At 47.2% G+C, this 20,572-nt stretch overlaps 1 protein-coding gene across 1 annotated transcript; it reads left to right on the top strand.

The window, feature by feature from the left end:
* The first annotated feature begins 1,859 nt into the window (after positions 1–1,859).
* Positions 1,860–4,285, top strand: LOC103634989 (uncharacterized). Its single transcript, XM_008657563.2, has 4 exons — positions 1,860–1,991; positions 2,189–2,192; positions 3,734–4,175; positions 4,267–4,285. Exons 1-4 carry the CDS (start codon positions 1,860–1,862, stop codon positions 4,283–4,285), a joined length of 597 nt encoding a protein of 198 aa, XP_008655785.2.
* The last annotated feature ends 16,287 nt before the right edge of the window (positions 4,286–20,572 follow it).

Below are 20,572 nucleotides of genomic sequence, written 5' to 3'. Positions count from 1 at the left end.
CTTAATGTAATAAGCCGGCGAACTTACAATAAGTTCATCGGTTTACCGACAAATATAGACGACGACGATTTTTGGACGAACTTAGAAAAGTAAGTTCGACGGCCCCGACAAACTTAACATTAAGAACGTGGGTACCGTCAAACTTAACATTAAGAACGTGGGTACCGTCGAACTTAACATTAAGAACGTGTGTTTTTAAGTTCGACGGGGGCCGTCGAATTTGTTCCCATAAGTTCGATGGTACCCACGTTCTTAGGGCTCGTTTGGGAGCCTCATAACCGGCCGGTTTACCGGTCTAAACCCATGTCGCCCAGTACCCGTGTGGGAAAATACCTGTATGAGCTATGTGGCGTTTGGAAGCCCACGGGAGGGAAATGTATCACCCGTGTTGGGACCGGTTTTCACGGGTGGAGAAAACACGCCTTCGAAGGCCGGGCACGCAACACTCGCCGAGCCGAGGCTCCAGCTCCACTCCCCGTCTCGTCTCCTCCTTTTGATTCAGCCGCCGTAGCCCTCAGCCACCGCCGTCGCCGTCGCCACCTGCCTCGCCCACCGCCTCTGAGGAAGAAGACGTGGATTCGAGGGTTGACCGCTGAGGAAGAAGACGCTACTCCCTGTCTCGCCTCCTCTTTTAGATCCAGCCACCGCCGCCGCCTCACCCACGGATCTGAGGAAGAAGACGCAGATCTGGTGAGCTTCCACCCTTTTTGGCTTCTATCCATCGCTGGCGTGCGGACCTCCCTCCTCTGTTGATCTGTCGCCTGTTCATCCCGCCTGCATCTCCTCGGTAGCACACTGCACACATCCTCTGCATTCATATGATCGTTATGCATCACCTCCATACATTCGTTCGACTCGTTTGGCTGGCTGCTGCTTGGCTACAGCTGCATCTATAGCCTAACAGCCGAAGCAGATGATAGCTCCTATGGCTGCTACTGCTTGTACGGCTGCAGCCAAAGTTGGGCAGTCGAACAACCCTCTTCTTGCCAATGACAGCATGCTGGGGTCAGTGCTAGTGATAGGTGGCATGTACCTGCTGCTGTGCGGCAAGAGGCAGGAGGCCCTACACTGTCCTCCTGCTCCTCCAAAGAATTATGATCTCCTTTGTGTAGCACAACTGACCGCTTGTTTGTAACAGTACTAGCATTAAGAGCAGACTTCTTTCTTCTGCAAATTATACGCAGTTGTTGCTCACATTTTCGTGTCCATGCTTCTGTCAATAGTATGTTTATTTGTTTGCTGCACACAAAAAGTCAAGGGAAAAAAGGCTGAAGAGCCTATCAAGTACTATCATCCATGTCCATGCTTATGTCATTAGTATGTTTGTTTGTTTATCACTAGCACTGACCCCTATCAAGTACTGAGAATCTGAGACTTGTGTATGTTAAATTTATGTTTGTTTCTGTTCTTGTGTATGTTAATTTGATTTTCTTATTTAATACATTTGCTTATTGGCCTTGCCCTTGTTTTTTTATTTATGTGTAGTCTGCATTTATCGATTCAGAGGCTGAAGGAACAGGGTATAACAACTAAGACATCTTCTCAAAATCTGAAGGTATTCAACTGATTAACTATCTCCTAAAGTTAGATTTTCATTTCTACTATCGTATATACTAAACTGGTGTTAGTTAGTATTGCTTATCCAACTATATGTCGTACATACTATGCTGAGGTCATCAGTTAGTGTTTCTTGTGTTTGAATTATATATCTGAATGCCAAGCTAGTCGTGATAATTATATCTCTCTATACATAATAGATAATGAGTTCCAGGGAGGAGGATGCTAGACAATTTCTTTTAGACCTGGAAGAAGATGATGATGAACTCTTCTTAGTAATTGTCACTGCTGTTCTCGCGGCCATGCAAGAAGAGAAAAGGCCAGTCCATACTTCTTCTCTTACTGGCGCTATGAAGATTAAGGAAGTTCTAGAAGGGCATGAAATTTGGAGCAAAGTTGAGTTTAGGATGGAGCCAAATATTTTCAGAGCGATAGTAGCTTTTCTTAGAGCTGAGGATCTTCTACATGACACACGAGGTGTTACTGTTGAAGAACAGTTTGGCATGTTTATGTACATGATCTCGCATAATGCTACTAATCAAGATATGCAAAAATGGTTTCAACACAGTGGTGAAACCATTCACAGGAAGATAAATGAAGTCTTTGATATAATTCCAGCCTTGACAAGTAGGTTTGTAAAGCTTCCAAGTTCAGTACAGACTCACATCAAAATTGTAACCGACTCCCGTTTCATGCCTTTTTTCCAGGTAGACATAAAACCCAAGAATTTCTAATTCTTTCTTAGGTTTTTATGCCTCTAATTGTCTCTTTCCTAACATGCAGAATTGCATTGGTGCCATATACGGTACTCATATTCCTATCACTATCTCAGAAGACAAGGCTGCTCCATACAGAAATAAAAAAGGGTCTTTATCCCATAATGTTATGGTAGCTTGCGATTTTAATCTAAACTTTACCTTCATTTCGTGTGGATGGGAAGGATCCGCAGCAGATGCTGGGGTTCTTCGTTCAGCACTTGACAGAGGATTCCATGTGCCAGAAGGGAAGTTTTATCTTGTCGATGGTGGATATGCAAATACACCATCATTCATTGCCCCTTATCGAGGAGTTCGGTACCACTTAAGCGAGTTTAGGAGTCGGCGTTCCTATGCCAACTACAAAGAGCTCTTTAACCATCGCCACGCAATCCTTCGGAACCATATAGAGAGGGCTATAGGTGTCTTGAAGAAGAGGTTTCCTATTCTAAAAGTTGGAACTTTCTATCCTATTCAGTCTCAGGTTAAGATTCCAGCGGCAGCAGCTGTCTTTCATAATGTAATTAAACAACATAATGGACAGGAAGGGTGGCTAGATCACCTCCCAAGCAACATTGAACCGTCTCAATATGTCGATGTCCCAGAGGGAGAAGTCAACTACCCTACCGGCTCAGAGTCTGTTGATGGAAACATTTTAAGGGATGACATTGCGATGCAGATGTGGGTTGCACACAATGTTTAGTTGATGTGATAGCACTTGTATCATTATTTATGTACTTGATGCACCTAATATTTGTATCTTATTTAAGTACTTCTTGCACACAATTTAATTTTTATGTGTAATTTAAAATAGTAATGGCAGATGAAGCATCTAGGGCGAATTGGAACTTCTTATATGAGAAGGGTTTAATTGAAGTATTAACTGAGCACAAGGTTGATACCAGATTTAAGGGACAGAATGGTTGGAACTCAGATGGTTGGAGAAGCATCACTTGTAAGTTCAATGAGAAATTCCCCTCAGCACATTTCACAAAGCAACAACTTCAAGACAAGGAGAAAGATTTGAAAGCAAGCTACAAGGCCATAAGCAACGCAAAGAAAGAGAGTGGTATAGGATGGAATGAGACTATGGGGATGATATTAGCTGAACCAGATTTGTGGGAGAAGTGTGCACGTGTAAGTTATTCTCTCTCTTTTGATAAAGTAGTATCATTCCAAAACATGCCTTCGTACTAAATATATGTTGTATTCAACAGAAATTCCCCAAATTAAAGAAGCATCGCAAGAATGGGTTTCCTCTGTTTAGGAGCTGTGAGGCCTTGTATGAAGGTAGTCATATATCTTTCTGACTTCTACTAAACATATATGAGTTTTTATGAAGAAACACTTTGACTTTTTTATAGGGAGCATTTCTAGAGGTGACATGAGTTTCACTTCTACTGAACCGGTGCTACATGTAGCATCTGTTGATGAACCAGTGCTACATGTACCACGAGCGGGCAGCGAGATCAATGTTGCTGGACCAAGTGTGGGCAGTGAGACTAATGTTGCTGGACTAACTTTGGATCGAGAGGCTTGTGAAGTTCAGTCACCACCTTCTGGTACGTCAGTACATGGAAGCGGGAAAAAGAGGAAGAAAAGTCAAGTTGCAAGTGTTTTGGATGACTATTTGGAGCACAAGAAGAACCAAACAGATAATATTGTGGAGGCATTCCTTGAGAAGAAGACTCGTGGAGAGGAGTCTATGGATAGGTGTATCCACATATTTGAAGCTATGGAGGACTTGACAGATGAGGAGAAGGCCATTGCAGGAGAGGTGTTCGAAAATGAATTGTATTGGGAGATGTTTCTGAAGCTAACAATTCACAACGTGCGGCTGATTTGGCTTCGGAGGAAGATAAGGTATGTGTGTATATATATGCCCTTCCTTCCTCTTTGAAAACAATTGTAAAGTCTAAAAAAACTTGTGTATTTACTTCCTTTCTAATTTCAGTAGGATTACATCTACCTGATAGATGGAGAAGGTGTGACTGATGGCTTTGGTGCAAACATAGGTATGCCTCTCATCTTTCTAAACCCATAGGAAAGTCTCAATATGGTCTCTGCAATGTTTTTCCAACAAGATCTCTTGTTCAAGTGTGATAATATGCATATGATCATTTATAAATTCAGTAAGCAATCTGGCTAGGATTCGTTGTCGGTGGCATGCCCTTAGATAGTTTCCTTGCTTACTGCCACGGCAGAATCGTTCGATTTGGTGCGAAGGAGAAAAACCAAGTTTATGCTGCCAGAGCTGTTAATGTTCTTTGGGAGTTCTTTCTTTGTTAGGAAAAAAAGAGGCAATTGTATTGGAATGACAATTATTCAGCTGTGAACAGAATTCTTGTTGCAGACTGCAGAAACCTCAGTCGGGTCACTGTCACCTAGCTTCTACTGGGCACAAACAGTGGGGAAGGCCCGGCTTGTTGAGCAGAAGAAAACAAAGAGAGAAACACATACTGGGAGAAATTTGTAGTTCGCAGCTCCACTAGTATAGCTTGATCGCATCTATGATTCTCCTTCCGTCCATGTGTAGCACAACAGGGTTTTTTTTAACCGCCACAGATTTCTTGAACTCTGCTGGGGCGAGCTGTCGTCCAACACTGGTTGGAGAAGCCAGACATCTCTGACTCGGAGCTCAAGCTCCAGAGCCGAGCTGTGCAATGAAGTTATTTTCTGAGTATTTAGTTATTGTCTTATTCAAGTGCTCTAAGTTGATTTTGGTTGATTCTGTTAAAATTCATATATGCATTTTCTTAATTATATATCCATTTCATTCTCTTGTGGAAGAAGTTAATGTTTCATGATTTTCAAGTTTGCTCATTAGCATCAGCAGGATCTAACAGTTTGAAACTTATAATTTGCAGTTTCGTGGAGTGTTTGTTCCTTTTGGAAGAAGTTGCTACTATCGTACAACTAAAGCTCACCAAGGTCTACCGGAGGTTTCTGCTGCTATTTTGTTTGAATTTTCGAAAAGCCAATAGCAACAAGTATCTCATTGTGTGTTGAGGACAGAGATATTTTGTTGCACGGTCCAACATTTGCGATCAGAATTATTTGCTATTGAAAATTTGAGATATTTGCTACATAGTATTTTTGATATTGCTATTGGATGATTTTTATTACCTGCACTACTTGCTTATTTGTTACCCACAGTAATGTATGCCAAATAGACATAGGGCACATGTGCCCCCGGGGACTGTACCACATGTGGGAACAACAGTGCAGGTATTGCCCCTGCCGGTTGTGGCTGGCCGGTGTGGCCCGGTACCTGCTCCCAAACGAGGCCTTAAGGTTAAGTTCGTCGGGGCCACGTGGCCGACGAACTTATTTGGCCTGTGTGGGCCTGCGTGGGCTGTACATTAAGTTCGACGGTACCCACGAACTTAACGTTAAGAACGTGGGTACCCAGGAACTTAACCCTTTTCCAGAAAAAAAATAAAATTTACATAAATGAAAAGTTAGATAAACATAATATCACATGCAACATAGAATATCACATACAATACAGATTTCAAACACATGGATATATGTTCATATCACAAATTCACACAAGTCCAAATACATAAGTTCACAAATTCACACAAGGCCAAATACATAAGTTCACAAATTCACATAAGTTCACATCCATAGTGCACATTTTTAGTTCACAAGTCCAAACACACAAGTTCAAACGTTAGCTACATCGCTCTCGATCAGGACATCAGATTGTTGTTCATAGCTCCACCACTAGAATTGAGACATATGTCCGTAAAGTCATCATGAGGGGGAGGAGTCACTTGATGAGAGCCAGAATCCTACAAAATAAACCAAAATTCTCATAAATGTACAACTGGCATTAAATCACATGTACACAAAGATATAGGAAAGCATGGTAAACACAAAATGTGGCTTCCAAGAAGATCACAAAATGCTGGCATTAAATCACATGTACATGAAGATATAGGAAAGCATGATAAACACAAAATGTGGCTTCCAATCACAAAATGACATGTACACCAAGATATAGGAAAGCATGATAAACATCTGTCCTAGCCTAAAGTGCTGCCATCACAAGAAACAAGCAGCAGTGGAGTAGTCCCAAAAAAAGAAGGCCAATTTGTTGCAACGTGAACAAGTAGCAAGCAGCATGAATCAGGAACGTACCGCTGGTGATGGAAGTGGCAGTGTTGGCCATGGGGGCGTCCCCAAGGCCTCATTGGATGTGTAGGATATCCCCATGGTGGTGGCGGCCAATATCCCATACCTGGTTGTGGAGGAGGAAGAATCTGTCCTCTAGGGGGCATCGACCACTGTATGTCCATCTGTGGGTTTCCTTGTCCGGTCTCAGAACCCTATAACCAAATAAAATGATGCATGATTATAATTGTAAATTAAAGTAAATATACTACAAAACTATACATGTGTTTCGTTGGTGTTTGGGTTCTGTCCAGATTGTGACGGACGGGTGAACTGGGGTCCCATTTGAGATCCCATCTGAGCACTATACATCTGCAAATACAATAAGCTTGAGTTTTTGCAATGCATCTAAAAATCGAATGAACGGTGGATTACTAAAATTATTACTTGCATCAACATTCCCTACATCATTTGAACTTGTTGAGATAGTTGTTGAACTTGTTGTTGTTGTTGTCTTAGTTGCTCATCAAGCTCTGATTCCCTCGAAGTTGAAGTTCGAGATCTACTCCCCACTAAGGAAACAGACCGATGACCAAAGCTATCGCGACTCACAACCCCATCATCGATCTGCAACCTAGAAACATCACAAGTTATTGTCACACCCGGTTTTAGAAGGCAAACCGAATGTGAACCATGTACGTGCCAGGATCAACAATTCACGTACACAGCAGTTACATAACTGGACATCATCACATAGTGCTCAAATAATAACATAAAAGGGGAATAATAGTCGATTACATCATGTCTGAGACATCCACATAGTCTTTACAATAATCAAAGTACGGAAAAGAAACGTAGATACACGCGTCCTTCACAGGTAGCCGACTGGGGGTTGCCGCTAACCCACGCCTAGAACTCATCATAATCTTGGAACTCTTGGTGGTCTCCTTCCACGGCTTCATCCTCTCCTGAGCAGGGGTTGCAATGCTGACAACCTGGGGATGGGGGTTTGGTGTGTAGAGCAAGGGTGAGTACACATCAACATACTCAGCAAGTGTCCTGTTTGGCTGTAGTGGACTAGCTTTATATGGGGGTAAGTCAAGCAGTTGCTTTTAGTTGGTCAGATTATTATTACTAGTAGAGAAAGCCAAGGTTTAGAATTAACCCACGTTATTAACCCAAACGTACTTCTCACCAAACGGAAAGAGTACCACTTACCATTACCAGAGTCAGTACCAAAACCATCAATCTCGTTGCCACCTGTAATCCGAACATCTCTGATCAAGTACCACTAATCACTGGAGCTCCCTTGGCCACTCATAACCGTGAGCACGGCTGATATATCAGTTTTCATACACTCTGCAGAGGTTGCGCACTTTACCCACAAGCCGTGATTTCCCTTTCTGCCCGGAGATCATGACTCTCCATTGATCACTACCAAGGTGACCCAGCAGGGTATCACTACATAGCCTTTACAAAGATTCCTCGAGGTTGTAGCCGCCCGTTAGGTTTCCTAAATGTACCGCACTCCTCCCCAAGGGGCGAACCAAACTTAGCAGAGCGAGCCGCATACACCGAGCCCCATTGACGGCACGACGGCTAAGCGAACTACACCTCGGTTCCTCTAATTATTCAGCTAAGGGCATCCCATTCCACCCTCATGGTTGCACTGTTTTCCCGGGCGGTCATCCAACGAACAGGTCCTTACGGAGAGGCACTCGAGAAACCGCTCGAGCCCCCTTGAATGCCACAAGTATAACATCATAATAAAGAGGGGAAACAACGTATCATTGATAAATCTCATCATGTTCATTGATTAGTGTTGAGCAATAGCATAAAGCTAAATAATAATAGTCCAACCCAAATAGGTAAACAAGGACTTGGATAACAAAAGCTAGTCAATCCTTAAGTATAACTATGTAAATGCGGGAAGTGAATTAAGAATGTATAGGACAAAGATAGGTCAAGGGACATTTGCCTCCACCAACTAGCTGCTGCTCAGGGGCTTCTCCTGTGAGTTCCTCGGGCTCTTCAACCAGATCGTTCTCTATACGAGTTCACACATACATTCCACACATTTAATACAAAAGAACAGTACACCATACAATGGAATGCAATAAATAAGCAGACGTTCAATGCAGGGCTCGCAATTATGGTTAAGAGAGAGAAAGAGGAAATGACAGTCGAGTCTATGGTCGAGAAGCGATTACGTTACATAATTATAAATTAAACCACTAGCTTAACAGAAGGGCATTAATTTGAACACTGCGTTTAGCATAAAAGTAAAGTCATGTTCCACATTTAATCATTATAAATAGATAAAGATGAATGAAAGGGAGTGGTCGCACGGCGAGACGCGCGACACATCATTTAGATTGAATTAAGAAGTAAATGACTCGCCGCGTGACAGAGCGCGCAACGAGATTCTTGCATTAATTATAGATAAACGTTAAGCGTTGCGCGACGAAACGCACAACGGCTTACGTCAACAGAACTACATTTAAAGACGAATCGTCGCGCGACGAAGCGCGCGACGCATCACTGTAATAAATATAAATTAAAAGAATCGTCGCGCGACAAACCACGCGACGCAGCACATTAATAAAGATGAAATTAGAATGAACCGTCGTGTGGCGAAGCGCGCGACGCAGCACATCGACTAAACAACAATTAAAATGGATTAAAACGAGGGTTAAACGCAGCGCGACTACGGTCGCACGCGCGAGAGCACACTGCGCGTGACGAGGGCACGCGAACCGTGCAGGCGCGCGTGGCGCGAAGCTGCCGGGGCACGATCTCGGGCAGGGGCGCGCGAGGGCGCAGCCGAGGGCACGGCCGGGGCACGCGGGCGAGGGCGCGGCCAGGGCGCGGGGCATGGGGTGCGGGGTCGGGGAGGGCTCGCTAGGGCGAGGCCGCGACGGGGAAGGGGCTCGCCGGGGCCGGGGAGGGCGCGCACGGGGAGGGGCTCGCCGGGCGCGGGAGCACGAGGCGAGGGGCTCGCCGAGCGCAGGACCGAGCGCGACCGAGCCACCGCCGGGGCGCGGGACGGGGAGGGGAGGGGCGCGCGGGGCCGAGTGGCTCGCCGGGGCTGGGGGGCGTGGCCAGGGCGGGCGAGCGAGCAGGGCGCGGCGCGCGAGCAGGGGAGGGACGCGTGCGTGGCCTGGGGAAGAAGAAAGGGAGGGGGAAGGAGAGAGAGAAGGGAAGGGGAGGGGAAAACTCACCTCCGGGGATCCAAACTCCGGCGATCACGTCTCCAAACCCTAGGGCACCACGGGGAGAGAGAGAGGTGGAAGAGGGAGAGGGAGGTTACTGCGCGGTAGAAAATCAAATGAGACCAAGGGATTAGGGGGAGGGGCACGCATGGGGAGGGCAGGGGGCGCCAGGGGCGCGCGGGCCGGACTGGGCCAGGCTGGGCCGAGCTGGGCTAGGCTGTGACACATCGCGGATCAAAACCCATGACACGCACGATCACTAAACGGAATTCGATCGCGAACCAAAAATCCGAAACGGGGCGAGACGAACACGCGACATCAGACAAAGAAATGTGCTTCAGTATGATGCAACACCCATGACACTTAGGTTTTGTTTATACATGACACGGACACCCGTCACTATACTGGTTTGAAATTGGGAAGAAGGAGCAAAACGGGAGAGAAAAGAGAGTAACGCCAGAATTTGGTGAGTGAAAAGAAGAAAAAATTCTACCCCCAAATTCAGGGCGTTACAAACCTATCCCCCTTAAAAGAATCTCGCCCTCTAGATTCAAGGTTGGCCAGCAAAGAGTTCAGGGTACTTGGCCATCAGATCATCTTCACACTCCCAGGTTGCTTCTTCCTCAGAGTGGTGACTCCATCTGACTTTGCACATTCTGATAGTTTTCCTCTGGGTGACTCTATCTGCAGTCTCAAGAATCTGCGCTGGCTTCTCAATATAGGTCAAGTCCTCCTGGACTTCAAGACCTTCCACTAGCAACTGCTCTTCTGGCACACGCACACACTTCTTCAACTGAGACACATGAAAGACATCATGCACTGCGAACAAGCCTTCTAGCAAACTGAGCTGATAGGCCACTTCTCCACGCCTTGCGAGAATCTGATATGGACCAACATAGCGGGGCGCTAGCTTGCCTTTGACTCCGAATCTTCTGACTCCTCTGATAGGTGACACTTTCAGATAGACAAAATCTCCAACTTCGAAACTCAGCTCTCTTCTTCTTGTGTCTGCATAGCTTCGCTGCCTTGATTGCGCTATCTTTAGGTTCTCCCAGACCATCTTGATGTTCTCTTCAGCTTCAAGCAGAATGTCTGGCCCGAACACTTGCTTTTCTCCAGGCTGATCCCATTGCAGTGGAGTTCTACAACTCCTCGCATAGAGTGCATGAAATGGTGACATCTTCAAGCTGGCCTGGTGACTGTTGTTATAGGAGAACTCTGCATAAGGCAACCTCTTGTCCCATCAGGACTGATCTTGCAACGCACAGGCTCTCAACATGTCTTCAAGGATTTTATTAGTTCTTTCGGTCTGACCGTCTGTCTGCGGGTGATAAGCTGAAATGAAATTCAGATGTGTACCCAAGGCTTCATGCAACTGCTACCAGAAATGAGAGGTGAACTGCGTTCCTCTGTCTGACACTATCTTCTTTAGCACACCATGAAGACAAACGATCCGAGACATGTATAACTCTGCCAATACTGCACTGCTATAGTTGGTCTTGACGGGTATGAAGTGGGCTGACTTGGTTAAGCGGTCCACCACTACCCAAATGGAATCGTAGCCGGCTCGAGTGCGAGGCAATCTGACTATGAAATCCATACCGATTTCATCTCATTTCCAGTGAGGAATTTGCAACGATTGCAACAATCCGGCTGGCCTCTGATGCTCTGCCTTGATCTGTCGACAGCTATCACACATAGCCACATGCTCTACGATTTCTCTCTTCATTCCATACCACTAGAACTTTTTCTTCAGATCCTGATACATCTTCTCACTTCCAGGGTGAAACGAATAAGCTATCTCATGAGCTTCCTTGAGGATCAACTCCTGAATAGACTGGACATTGGGAACACACAAGCGGTCTTTGAACCATATCACACCTTCTGTATCTTCCCGAAAATCTTTGCCTCTGCCCTCTAGAATCAGTCGTCGGATTTCACTGATCTTCTCATCATTCTTCTGTGCTTCTTTGATTTCCCGCTCTAGGGTAGGCTCTAACTCAAATGTTACTCCTCGCATATTGTTCAGAAATCCAAGACTCAGCCTGTCAAATTCTTTGGCCAACTCATATGGCATCGGATGAGCGACCATCATATTGACTTGACTCTTCCTGCTCAAAGCATCTGCCACTACGTTTGCTTTGCCTGGATGGTAATGAATCTCCAATTCATAGTCTTTGATCAACTCTAACCATCTCCGCTGCCTCATATTCAGCTCTGACTGAGAGAATATGTACTTCAGACTCTTGTGGTTTGTGTAAACATCACATTTCTGCCCATACAGATAGTGTCTCCATGTCGTCGGTGCATGAACCACTGCTGCCAACTCTAGGTCATGGATTGGGTAATTCTTCTCATGAACCTTCAGCTGTCGGGACGAGTAAGCCACAACTCTTCCCTCCTGCATCAACACACATCCCAAACCAGTGTAACAAGCATCGCAATACACCGAGAAGGGCTTGTGCACATCAGGCAAGACTAAAACAGGCGCTGTAGTCAACTTCTCTTTCAGCGCTTCAAAGGCTTTTTGACATTTCTAGGTCCACTTGAACTCAACTTTGTTGCCTAGCAAAGCTGTCATTGGTTTTGCAATCTTCGAAAACCCTTCGATGAATCGCCGATAATATCCGGCCATTCCAATGAAGCTCTTGATTCCTCGGGCATCTGTTGGCGCTTTCCAGTTCAGAATGTCTGCCACTTTCTTCGGATCCACAGCCAATCCTTCTTTGTTGATATGTGACCCAAGAACAGGACTTCATCAATCCAGAACTCACACTTGCTTACCTTTGCATACAGCTGGTGCTCTCGTAATCTCTGCAATACCGTCCTCAAACGATCTGCATGCTCTGATTCGCTTTGAGAATAAATCAGAATATCATCAATAAATACCACCACAAACTTATCAAGATAATCCATGAATACACTGTTCATCAGATTCATAAAGAAGGCTGGTGCATTTGTCAAACCAAAAGACATCATAGCGAACTCATACAGCCCATACTTGGTAATGAATGCCATCTTCAGAATGTCTGAAGGTCGAATCCTGAGCTGATGATAACCTGACCTCAGATCTATCTTTAAAAATACGCTGGCTCCTCTCAACTGGTCGAATAGGTCTTCTATTCTGGCCAAGGGGTACTTGTTCTTGATTGTGACCTCATTCAGAGCTCGATAATCGATACACATCCTCCTAGTGCCATCTTTCTTCTCCACAAATAGGACAGGGGTGGCCCAAGGAGAGGTGCTTCGCCGGATGTAACCTTTCTCTGACAGCTCATCAATCTGCTTCTTAAGCTCGACCAACTCTGGTCCAGATACTCTGTAAGCTCTCTTAAAGATGGGGGCAGTTCCAGGAAGAAGCTCTATAGCAAACTCAACTATTCGCTCAAGTGGCATACCTGGTAAGTCCTTTGGAAACACATCTGGGAACTCGGACACAACCTTGATGATCTCTAGTGGGTCTGCTTCACTGCTATCAACAACCATCTGATAACAACTTCCTTTCTTTGGCTCAGGCGGGACTAACTCGTTCACCACTTCCTCTCCTAGTGGGGACACCAACTTGATTGTCCTCTTATCACAACTGATAACTGCCTGATACTTATATAGCCAGTTCATCCTTAGGATGACATCTATTCCATGAGTACCCATTACTATGAGATTAGCGGGAAACGCTATCCCCCTTATTTCCACTCTTACATTCAAGCAAATGCTATCGGCTCGAATTCTACCACCGGCTGAGTCAATTTGAATGGGGGTTGACATGGTAGTAATTAGAAGATTATGTGCTTCTACCCATGATGCAGTAATGAAAGAATGTGTTGCTCCAGTATCAAATAACACTTCTGCAATATGGGAGTCAACTGGAAACATACCTACTATCATGCCGGGGGTTTCCTGAATTGCTTCAGCCTCCAAGTGGTTCAGTCTCCCATTATTATAGCGCGGTTGAGAGCGGTTGCCTACTCCAGGCTGAGGCACATTCTGCTTTGCTGGGGCATTGGGGCCTGACTGTTGCTGGGCTGCCTTCTTCGGACATTGCATCACCCAATGGCCTTGCTCTCCACAGTGGAAACATGCCCTGCTTCCACCCTGAGCCGGTGCGGCTTGACAGTTCTGCTGGTTCGCTGGGGCAGGAAGACAAGGTGCCTGCTGATTCTGCCTCTGGAACTAGCCTCCTCCTGACTGATTGTTCTGACGATTCTGATGCTGATGCTGAGGATACTGCCTTTGAAACTGCTGCTATTGAGGTGGACGCTAGTTCCGCCTGAACTGCTGAGGTTGATTGCCTGAGAAACGAGGGCGATTGTTGCTTCCAGGCTGGGGTCCACTGATCTTGTGCTTGCGATCCTCCATCTCTTTGCGCTTCCTCTCTGTCATGATTGCTCTGTCAATCAGGTGCTGAAACGTCGAAAAGGTATGATTCATCAGCTGATACTGCAGAGGGTCGACCAAGCCTCTCAGGAAACGGTATTGTCTCTTGGCGTCGGTGTTGACATCTTCAGGAGCATAGCGAGACAGCTGCAGAAACTTGTCTCGGTACTTACTGACAGACAATGACCCTTGCTTGAGGGCCAGGAACTCCTCCTTGTTCACTGTCATTAGACCTGCAGGAACATGGTACTGACAAAAGCTACCTCTGAACTCTTCCCAGGTGATGGTGTCGGGGTTGGCATGGGTGGCGAGATAAGACTCCCACCAAGACTGAGCTGCTCCTCTCAACAGACGGGGACCATACAGAACTTTCTCCTTGTCATCACACTGAGCGGTATGCAACTCCCGCTCCACTGTGTGTAGCCAGTCTTCAGCATCCATGGGGTCAGAAGAGTGAGCGAACGTTGGGGGATGACCTCTCATAAATTCAGCACGCTTGTCCCTGGGCATCTGAGGCATCTGAGGCTGAGGTGGTGGCTGCTGCTGCTGAATGGCGGCCAAAGTCTGACCGATGGCTTGAACTGCCTGAGTCTGCATCATGAACATCTGCTCGATCGACATCGGGGGTGCGGGTGGCAGCTGCTATTGCTGGGGTGTCTCATCCTGCGGTGCTGCCTGCTCCTGCTGAGCACGCCTTCCTCCTTTGCGCCTATTTTCTGACATCTGCATAATGCAACCACCCATCAAAACTGATCTGGCAAATCTTGCAGCATAAGAAAAGAGTATAGAATTCTCCACAACACTGAACAGATGAACATCTTCACTGATCTCCAACATAGACCAACACAGCTTCTCAGATAAAGAGGAAAGTGGAATAAAAGGCATCCCAACTAGATAGCTAACTTCATTAACATAACAGGTAAACCAAAATGCAGGGGATACCCACACTCTGGTGACAGTCATTACAAAGATCCAAAACCAACATAGTTCATCATGACAAACATAAATGCACAGGATAAGCATACTACCCTGTCTAACTAAAGACTAACTAAAAGCCAGACTAACGCTAAGACTATAACTTCTATGTATATATTTTCGTATTAATTACAAGATCCGACGCTGACGATCTATGGTTCTAAATTTATCTTGGTCTTGCAGTTGGGGTTGCCATAAGACTAGTGTCCACGCCGAGGTGAGCGGTACGGGTGTTGAGTCCCGACGGGAGTGGGAGAGCCATCATCCAAGTGACGATGCTCTACGCGCTCAGCTCGCAGCTGGGAGATCTCAGCATGAGCCCTACTCAGCTCGTCTAGCGCATGGTCCAGCTCCGTGTTTAGCACGACAGCTAGGTTGACTGTGCTGCTCAACCTAGGATTGTCCTCACCAACAGGTGAGACAATCACGCCTCCTGTGCTGCCAGATGGACGGCGGGGGTAATACTTCAGGTTGAGACCGTCGGCTACCCCGCCGAGCACTGAGCAGTAGTGCGAAAGCGCACGTCGTGCGGCATCTTGCATGACCGCCTCAACTGAGTCCCGCTCAGAGATGGAATAGTGCTCCGAGCAGATCTCCGCACCCCAGAGACTGTTCTCCGGACGGCGCACCTAGCAGGTCGCCTCCTAGCGGTCCGGGTAGACCCCACGACTGTGCTGGAAGACCACACAGCGATACTCGATAGACCAAGTACGCCGGTCAAGTGCCCGACGTAGCAGGGTGTCGAGCGCATCGTGGAAGTGACACCCGCGAACAGCGTCGCGAGTGATGGGTCGAGTAACCCATCCTTCCGGCTCCTGGTCAGCAGAAAAGTTAGTGTCGTGGCTCGAGCTGCTATCGCCACCTCCGTCGTCTGGGTCTCCTCTAGCAGCTACTCCAGGGGCTAGGGCGCTCAGTGGTGGTGCAGGGGGCGCCTCCAGCGGGAGCACAGGGGAGCAGCTCCTCACAGACTCTATCTCCTGCTAGAGTGAGAAAGAAGAGCCTTGCTGCTCCTGCTCCTGTCGTCGACGCTCCTGCTCCTCATGTACGCGGTGGTGCAGTCTCTCCAAGTGGCTGGACCGACCGGTCACTGGACGGCGAAGTGGACGCTCAGCAAGATGGGAGGGTAAGAAGGAGATGACAGACTTCCGTGCAGTGTGTCTAAGACGAGCCATCTACAAAAGACACCGCAAGCATAAGAGTGAGAGCAGAACTAGTATGACCAGCAAGTAATAAACCATAAATAAAATGAGGAATTAGAACAAACAAAAGATTTTTAGCAAGGTATAATATATAGTAGAACATAGGTTTGGTCGATATGACCAACTTTTGAAGGGATACCAAAGTCAAGGTAGGAATAGGGGTCTATAATCCTTAGGACGACCATTCTACTCTAGGTTAGCAGTCCTACAGTCAGCACGGCTTTGATACCACCTATGTCACACCCGGTTTTAGAAGGCAAACTGAATGCGAACCATGTACGTGCCAGGATCAGCAATTCACGTACACAGCAGTTACATAACTGGAGATCATCACACAGTGCTCAAATAATAACATAAAAGGGGAATAATAGTCGATTACATCATATGTCTGAGACATCCACATAGTCTTTACAATAATCAAAGTGCGGAAAAGAAACGTAGATACACGCGGCCTTCACAGGCAGCCGACTAGGGGTTGCCGCTAACCCACGCCTAGAACTCATCATAATCTTGGAACTCCTGGTGGTCTCCTTCCACGGCTTCATCCTCTCCTGAGTAGGGGTTGCAATGCTGACAACTTGGGGATGAAGGGGGTTTGGTGTGTAGAGCAAGGGTGAGTACACATCAACATACTCAGCAAGTGTCCTGTTTGGCTGTAGTGGACTAGCTTTATATGGGGGTAAGTCAAGCAGTTGCTTTTAGTTGGTCAGATTATTATTACTAGTAGAGAAAGCCAAGTTTTAGAATTAACCCATGTTATTAACCCAACCGTACTTCTCTCCAAACGGAAAGAGTACCACTTACCATTACCAGAGTCAGTACCAAAACCATCAATCTCGTTGCCACCTGTAATCCGAACATCTCTGATCAAGTACCACTAATCACTGGAGCTCCCTTGGCCGATCATAATCGTGAGCACGACTGATATATCAGTTTTCATACACTCTGCAGATGTTGCGCACTTTACCCACAAGCCGTGATTTCCCTTTCTGCCCGGAGATCATGACTCTCCATTGATCACTACCAAGGTGACCCAGCAGGGTATCACTACGTAGCCTTTACAAGGATTCCTCGGGGCTGTAGCCGCCCGTTAGGTTTCCTAAATGTACCGCACTCCTCCCCAAGGGGCGAACCAAACTTGGCAGAGCGAGCCGCATACACCGAGCCCCATTGACGGCACGACGGCTAAGTGAACTACACCCCGGTTCCTCTAATTATTCAGCTAAGGGCATCCCATTCCACCCTCATGGTTGCACTGTTTTCCCGGGTGGTCATCCAACGAACAGGTCCTTACGAAGAGGCACTCGAGAAACCGCTCGAGCCCCCTTGAATGCCACAAGTATACATCATAATAAAGAGGGGAAACAGCGTATCATTGATAAATCTCATCATGTTCATTGATTAGTGTTGAGCAATAGCATAAAGCTAAACAATAATAATCCAACCCAAATAGGTAAACAAGGACATGGATAACAAAAGCTAGTCAATCCTTAAGTATAACTGTGTAAATGCGGGAAGTGAATTAAGAATGTATAGGACAAAGATAGGTCAAGGGACACTTGCCTCCACCAACCAGCTGCTGCTCAGGGGCTTCTCCTGTGAGTTCCTCGGGCTCTTCAACCAGATCGTTCTCTATACGAGTTCACACATATATTCCACACATTTAATATAAAAGAACAGTACACCATACAATAGAATGCAATAAATAAACAGACGTTCAACGCAGGGCTCGCAATTATGGTTAAGAGAGAGAAAGAGGAAATGACAGTCGAGTCTACGGTCGAGAAGCGATTAAACCACTCGCTTAACAGAAGGGCATTAATTTGGACACTGTGTTTAGCATAAAGTAAAGTCATGTTCCACATTTAATCATTATAAAAAGATATATATGAATGAAAGGGAGTGGTCGCACGGTGAGACGCACGACACATCATTTAGATTGAATTAAAAAGTAAACGACTCGCCGCGCGATAGAGCGCGCAACGAGATTCTTGCATTAATCATAAATAAACGTTAAGCGTTGCGCGACGAAACGCACAACGGCTTACGTCAACAGAACTACATTTAAAAACGAATCGTCGCGTATAAAGAATCGTCGTGCGACGAAGCGTGCGACGCAGCACATTAATAAAGATGAAATTAGAATGAACCGTCGCGCGGCGAAGCGCGCGACGCAGCACATTGACTAAACAACAATTAAAATGGATTAAAATGAGGGTTAAACGCAGCGTGACTACGGTCGCACGCGCGAGAGCACGCTGCGCGTGCTGAGGGCACGCGAACCGTGCAGGCGCGCGTGGCGCGAAGCTGCTGGAGCACGGGCTCGGGCAGGGGCGCGTGAGGGCGCAGCCGAGGGCACGACCGGGGCAAACGGCCGAGGGCGCGCGGCCATGGCGCGGGGGCGGGGGCTAGGGCGCGGGGCACGCAACGCGGCCGCTGGCGCGCGGCCAGGGCATGGGGCGCGAGGCTAGGCGCGGCCACCGGCGTGCGGCCAGGGCACGGGGCGCGTGGGGCATGGGCGCGGGGTTGGGGAGGGCTCGCCGGGGCCGGGGCAGGACACGCATGGGGAGGGGCTCGCCGGGCTCGGGCACGCGCGGGGAGGGGCTCACCGGGCGCGACCGAGCCGCCGCTGGGGCGCGGGACGGGGAGGGGAGGGGCGCGCACGGCCGAGCGCGGGGCCGAGCGGTTCGCCGGGGCAGGGGCACACGGCTAGGGCGGGCGCGCGAGCCGGGCGCGGCGCGCGAGCAGGGGAGGGACGCTCGCGTGGCCAGGGGAAGAAAAAAGGGAGGGGGAGGGAGAGAGAGAAGGGAAAGGGAGGGAAAAACTTACCTCCGAGGATCCAAACTCCGGCGATCACGTCTCCAAACCCTAGGGCACCACGGAGAGATAGAGAGGTGGAAGAGGGAGATGGATGTTACTGCGCGGGAGAAAATCAAATGAGACCAAGGGATTAGGGGGAGGGGGCGCGCATGGGGAGGGCAGGGGCGCCAGGGGCGCGCGGGCCGGACCAGGCCGGACCGGGCCGGGCTGGGCCGGGCTGGGCCAGGCTGTGACACATCGCGGATCGAAACCCACGACACGCACGACCACTAAACGGAATCCGATCGCGAACCAAAAATCCGAAACGGGGCGAGACGAACACGCGACATCAGACAAAGAAATGTGCTTCGGCATGATGCAACACCCATGACACTTAGGTTTTGTTTATACATGACACGGACACCCATCACTATACTGGTTTGAAACTGGGAAGAAGGAGCGAAACGGTAAGAGAAAAGAGAGTAACGCCCGAATTTGGTGAGTGAAAAGAAGAAAAAATTCTACCCCCAAATTCAGGGCGTTACAGTTATGAATCAATAGTTTTTATTTATCACAGCTTTGATCTTATCATACCTCCCATGTGGTAGCCCACCACCAGCAACATATGTTGCTTCCAGATCGAAAGGTGCCTCCCTCCAATCTCGACCCTCGTCTCCTGCTTTCCTCCTAACCTCCTCAGCATAACAAGTCTACAAAACAATTTATGTTAATTAAAAAAATGAGTCATAAGTTAATTAAGAATAGATAGTTATTATTTACACCTACCAGCTTTTTTGTCGCGCTGTCGTCACATAAAATTTCTGGATGCTCTGGATCTGGACCTCGGTGTCCCTCCATGTAAACGTCAATGAATCGGGGTTCAACACCATCACGAGCCTCCTGCAGTAAGAGACATAATGAAATATACAAATTTGTCAGAGGGAAAAGGCTAAATGTTACTTAGCTCGTCATACCATTCGTTGTGATTTCCCAATAAATCTATCTGCTCCAAATCGATGGAGGCACGGTTTGCTCTTCCGGTTCAAACGATTTCTATCTAAAATCACTTTGTACTCATCTGAGGCCCAGTACTCGTAGAGCTTGACCCAAGCTTCAGGATGAGCAGTGAGCCAGTCCACTTCACTTTGTTTGTACTCCTCAGCTGTCAAGTGGATTTCACACGCCTGCTTGTTGGTCATTCTTTGACCCTTCACTTTCTTGAAGTACACGGTAACAACTTTGACCCGTGCATCTGACATTGAACCATTTATAACTTTTCTAGCAACATCGTGGAATACACGTTTTGCATGTTTTTCGTTCATTGTTTCGTCCATTCTAAATTGTTCCTGCATAATGAAGAAGCAATTAAATTCATTTATAGATGCCCATGGTAAGTAAATTTAAAAGACATAATAAAATCACCCAAAACGATGACCACACTGTGTCTTGGTGAGTACGGTTGGGTCCATATGGTTTGAGGCCCCAGTGAGCCCAGTGATACGCCCCTATCTCTGCCCCGTTGAATTGTACCACCCCTGGATAGTGAAAACGAGCTACAGATCCCAGCACTATGTTAACTGGT

This window comes from Zea mays, chromosome 8 (genome assembly GCF_902167145.1).
Source record: "Zea mays cultivar B73 chromosome 8, Zm-B73-REFERENCE-NAM-5.0, whole genome shotgun sequence".
Lineage (NCBI taxonomy): Eukaryota > Viridiplantae > Streptophyta > Magnoliopsida > Poales > Poaceae > Zea > Zea mays.
This window is presented reverse-complemented; position numbering and strand designations above follow the sequence as displayed.